This window comes from Camelina sativa, chromosome 10 (genome assembly GCF_000633955.1).
Source record: "Camelina sativa cultivar DH55 chromosome 10, Cs, whole genome shotgun sequence".
NCBI classification, from domain to species: domain Eukaryota; kingdom Viridiplantae; phylum Streptophyta; class Magnoliopsida; order Brassicales; family Brassicaceae; genus Camelina; species Camelina sativa.
Window position 1 is genome coordinate 20,063,401 of NC_025694.1, and position 5,313 is coordinate 20,068,713.

Genomic DNA, 5,313 nt, shown 5'->3' on the forward strand with positions numbered 1-5,313 from the left:
GGGGGGGGGGGGGACAGCTGTCACTTTATTGTATGGAATTGCCCTTTTCTACTCTCGAAACCACGCAACTGCCACTCTCTCTATTCCCCCACGCGTCGCTTTCCTACTCCCTTTGTACACTTTCTCAAATTGAATGGATCACAATTAGTACACGTATGACTTTATACGTCTCGTAGCCCATACCAGGCCCAACTATATAATCAACGGCCTATATTGTCAACCAATGCTTTTTTCTTTCTTTTTTTCCTTTTGGTCAACCAATGTTAACCACCAAAAAAAAAAAAAAACCACTTGAGAAATTAGAAAATATATGGGGTGAGATTTATAATATTCACATGAAATTTCTTTGAGTGGAAGAAGAAGACTAGTCAAAGTAAACGGAATCTTCCTCATCATCACCAAGAAATAAGACAAAACAACAAAAATCAGAAGATGTAAGAAGAAACTAGTCAACGTATATACAGAGAATTAAAAAGCCGCGGAAACTTTGTGTGTTCTTCTTTGAATTAAGCGCGCCGTAAAGATATTAACAAGTCCATCCGACCATCCGCATGTGTAAAAAATACTACTATGGTCTTCTAGTTTATTCAACGTCTCTAGTCTAGCTCCTCCCATGACTCTTCTTCTATATATTTATCTATCTCTCTATGTAATCTATTGTGCCAACAAAAAGTTCCAAAGAGAAGATTCATCATCTGTCTTCTCTACACCATAATCTTTTTCTCCTCTCTCAAAAAGTCTTTCTTCATCCTCTATGAAGAGTGACAACGTTACCAAACGTCAAGAGTATCAACGTGTCTTTAGTCGGTTTGACTTTAGCCAACAAGGCAAGGTTTCCGTTTCTACCATCCAAAGATGCGTCGAAGCTATTAAGTCTGGCAAACGTCCACTTCTGTCTGAAGACAACACCGCCATTATTCCAAATCCTGCGGAGACGACCGATGATAAATCCTTGCACCTCGAGGAATTCGTCAACTTGGTCGAGGAAGGAGACGACGAAGATAAGGAGAAGGACCTCAAGGAAGCTTTCAAGTTGTATGAGGAGACGACTGATGGCATCACACCAAAAAGCTTGAAGAGGATGCTTAGTTTGTTGGGTGACTCCAAAACTCTCAACGAATGCGAGCTTATGATTTCTCAATTCGATATTAATAAGGATGGGATTATTAACTTTGACGAGTTTAGGGTCATGATGATGCAATGACATATTATTACACATACATATATATATATATATATATATATCATTAATTAATTAGTCTACTATACTATACTACTCTTCTTTACCAAAGGCTTGTATGAACTCTCTGAAATTAATGTACTCTCCCTCTCTATTACTGCTTCATCTGCTTCTTCTTCTTCATCCTCGTCATCCACCAGTCTTGAAACCCTCTCTGCAATCTCAGCCGCACTCGGCCTTGACTCCGGTTCTTCTGCAGTACAATCTCTTGCAATACTTGTCATTTCAAATGCGCAATCAACCGAATAACTATCTCCCAGTGTGCTGTCCATCACTTCCCTCAGCATTTCCTTGTCCCCGAGAGCCCTTCTCAATCTCTCCCATTCGGATACACACATTTCTTGTGTCCCAAGGGATGTTGTCTCCTCCTCTTGCAATCCAAGCAACATCTCTTGTGTTTGTCCGGACAAAACCTCCATTACCATAACCCCGTAAGCGAACACGTCAGAAGCTGGGGACAGCGAACCTTCTAGAAAGTTCTCCTCAGTCGCTAGTTCGTCGTTTACGCACTTTGACATCCCGAATTTTCCGACTTTACCTCTGAGATCTTCGTTCAAGAATATGTTTGTGCTCTTGATGTTGCCGTGGACGTAGTTGATCCAATCCATATACTTTAACGCGATGGCGACATCATGACAGATCTTGATCCTCTGTTTCCACGCCAAGAAACAGTAACAAGACTCGATGAATTGATTCTTGATCGCCAGTTTATTCTGAATCCAATCCCACAGGGACCCGTTTTTTGCATACTCGAAAACCAGATAAGAAGCCTGATCGATTTCTCTGAAACATGTCCCAAGAACCCTAATCAGATTGTGGTTATAGTAGTGTGACTGATCGTTGAGAAGCCCGAAGTCGAATCTTTTCATTGCATCTGCACTCACTTGCTTTATGGCCAAGTCTTTGCCTTTTAGCGAACCGAAATAAACCGAACCTTTGATGTGATTGCTTGAGCTGAAATTCTCAGTGGCTTTCTCTAACTCTTCAAACGCGTAAATCTCCAGAACGGGTTTCCGCGGCGTAGTGGTGCCAACAGTGTTGTGAGAATCCAGTATCGAACCGTCCTGTGACCCTTCAAACGAGATTTTCTTGTCACTGGTGGTTCGGATGCTCAGGCTCAGCTGCCGCGTCTCAGGGTCTTTGTTGCTGATCCAGTTCTGCGTTTGCGTTTGCATCCGCGTCTCTTTCTTCCAGTGTAAGTAACCAAACACTAGGAGAGTGATAAGACCGCAAACTCCAGCAATCGCACTGCTCACAGCGATCATGAGCTTCATCTTTGACCGTTTCTTCTTGGTTGGTTTTTTTTTACGGAGAATCTCGGCGGTTACGTTCCGTGATCCTGGCTTTTCCGGTTTCGCCAGCTGATCGAGCACCGGTCTGTAATCAAGAGGGATCAGAGCAGGCTTGAGTGGAACCACACCAGATTTGTTGTTTGCAGAGACAATAGCATCCTCTGTTGTGTTGAACTTAACCGCCAGGCTGGAAACGCTGTCGCGGACGCTCACGGGATACGTGATGAGAAAGCTAGCGTTTGAAACGCCTTCTTCTGGACAAGAGCACCTGATCGCCACACGCAATTTAACGTTGTCGCCGCCGAGCTTGTCCTCGGAAATATCTGGATTCTTCTCTCTGATAGATCTGCAAAAATAGCACTCATCATCAGATCGATAAACAAAATAAATCAGAACCAGACAAGTTGGAAAAAGTGTGTTGGCTCACAGGCACGTGGTCAAGCCTTGCAGAGACTGAGAGACAGAGCGAAAGGTGTCTCCTTTAACGTATGTTTTGGTGAGACGGGCCTCGTAGTTACTTCCATTACATCTGCAGTCGATAGGGATCAACAGTAACTGACCTTGTGGAACAAACTCGTCAGCGTCTACAGAGGAGTCGAGGCCCAGATGGTAACTTAGATTGGATGGGGAATTGAAGGGAGAATGGGCTCTGAGGATGGCGAAAGTGTGGCACTTTTGGAGGTTTGAGTGGCAAACGTAGCTGGAGGAGGCTGCTTCTTCTTCTTCTTCAGGGTCGCAGCTGTGTGAAGTTGCAAAGAGAGATGATGAGGAAATCAAGAGCAAGATTACTACAAGACTTGCCATGTACAGTTTACTAACTGAACCAGCCATATCGACCGACATTACAAATCTACGCATGTATATATTAGCCAAGAGGAATCATAGATAGAAAAGTTTGATGGACTTTGACATCTAAAGATAAACCAGTACTTATGTTTGTCTAAACTTATATCATCATCCTTCCGACTTAGGAAGAAAGACTCAATATTCCAACCACTCAATATGTAGTTATATTTTAAATATTAGATGGTTAAATTATCATAAACCATACTATTGGTTAATGATTTTTTTTTATACAAATAAAATAAAAAGATTATTGGAGCCATGGAGGTTTGTTGACAAGAGGGGTGGCTATGAATCCCAAGTAAAAGAAAAAAAAAAAACTAAAGATATTAGAAAGGACTATTTCTTGTGCTTGGAACCTGTTCTTCGTAAACACAACAACATTCACAAAAGTGCAATGTCCAAGCTAAGTGAATCTAAATGGTACAAACTCACTTTGTCCTAAGAAGATTATATCATCTAGATATGCGATATGATCTATTGTTTCGGAACAAGTTTTAGGCCGATTGAGGACCCACTTTGGGGTATCATCTTGGAGTCATGGCATATGTTTCTTTATCCTTGTATCAGGTCAAAAGCATGTGCAATAGTTTATAGAGTACGGAGACCTAGACTTTCAGAATTTTGATTCATACCTAATTTGTATGTAGCTTGCAAAGTAATAACCATAAGTTCAATCACATATATTAGTACGTTTTATACTAGTCTAGTAATATTTGCCCTATTGGTTGAGACCTGATCAGTTCACACTAAGCGAACAACATTGTTGTTCGAACAAGTTTTGGATGTAGTGACAATAGACTTTGGTATTTATTTTGTCTTAGGCCAAAATCATTTTAAGAGTTGAATCAACGTTTTAGGAAATGTGATAAGTATTCTTGAAAGGCAAATCCACAAAACTTATACCAAACTTTAATTAAGAACCAATTGGCAATGGCTTGGTCGTGTAAAATCCAAAACATATTGTGTGGAGAATGATTTGGGAATTGATAGTAGGGGGAAAACAGGAAAACATTATCAAGAAACTGAAAAGACATGCCATACAAAGCAACGACAAGGGAAACTATGTAATATAAATAAAAGGCTAAGTACTCTTACGTCCATTTTGTAATAAATCCCTAAGTTGACCCGCAAAAAAAGACAAAAAAGAAACAATGGAATCTTAAGAGGTAGCTAGCTACAAAAAATTACTAACTAGTACGTAAACTATGTAATATTTTTTGAATTCATAATTCTAATAATCATAAAACGACTGATGCTGATACCTTTATTGAATTACATTGCACATTAGCCCACTAGACTTCCAATAGTATATAGTATAGTCGGTGTGTGAAAAAAAGAGAAAAAAAAATAATAATAATAAAATCAAAATGACTTGTTACAGTTGTTGGAACCAACCAAGAGTCTATAATGTATCACGATTCACGAAATAACTTTTAAACATAAAACTTTTTAGTCATGAGAGGTACCGTCTTCCGATGAGATGAAAATAGACAACGTCGTCTCAGCACCGCCATCACGTGCACCTTCTCTGTGTAAGTAAATAAATAAAGGGGAAAATACAAAAAACTATTAGCCAAAGATTTAGATAGGTTTTTTATATCTTACATTTAGAATGAATTGGGTGGTGGGTATACGAAATGGTGTTAGATCTCCAGAGTTAAAATAATAGAGTTAAGAACCTTGTCCATATCATGTTAGTTAGGCTTAGGCATGAACTCCAGGTGCCACAGTCATCACAAGAGCCATTAGAACGGGAGTTATCCCTGCAACCCTGATCAAAGTCATAACAGAAGGATAGACTAGTTCAACAGATGTTCCCAGGCTGTAGAGCCACACATGACACACCTGGTCTCATCCCAGCAGACTTAGACTTAATCTAAGTCTGACAGTTCTCTGAAATAAGCAATTAAAGTAAAAAAAAAAAAAAAAAAAAAA

At 39.9% G+C, this 5,313-nt stretch overlaps 2 protein-coding genes across 2 annotated transcripts; one reads left to right on the top strand and one right to left on the bottom strand.

Annotated features, from left to right (window-relative positions):
* On the top strand, positions 497-1,345 carry LOC104719434 (probable calcium-binding protein CML40). The gene has a single exon (XM_010437372.1). It carries the CDS (start codon positions 755-757, stop codon positions 1,202-1,204), a length of 450 nt encoding a protein of 149 aa, XP_010435674.1. The 5' UTR covers positions 497-754; the 3' UTR covers positions 1,205-1,345.
* LOC104719433 (protein LYK2-like) lies at positions 1,248-3,809 on the bottom strand. Its single transcript, XM_010437371.2, has 2 exons — positions 2,960-3,809; positions 1,248-2,878 (listed from the first exon to the last, which is right to left on the bottom strand). The coding sequence occupies exons 1-2, from the start codon at positions 3,388-3,390 to the stop codon at positions 1,264-1,266; spliced, it is 2,046 nt and encodes a 681-aa protein (XP_010435673.1). The 5' UTR covers positions 3,391-3,809; the 3' UTR covers positions 1,248-1,263.

Excerpts from the sequence above, each read along its gene's own strand:
- LOC104719434 (XM_010437372.1), top strand. The coding sequence starts at position 755 with ATGAAGAGTGACAACGTTACCAAACGTCAAGAGTATCAACGTGTCTTT.
- LOC104719433 (XM_010437371.2), bottom strand. The coding sequence starts at position 3,390 with ATGCGTAGATTTGTAATGTCGGTCGATATGGCTGGTTCAGTTAGTAAA. Across the intron at positions 2,879-2,959 it reads CAAGGCTTGACCACGTGCCT|ATCTATCAGAGAGAAGAATC; the intron begins GTGAGCCAACAC and ends CTATTTTTGCAG.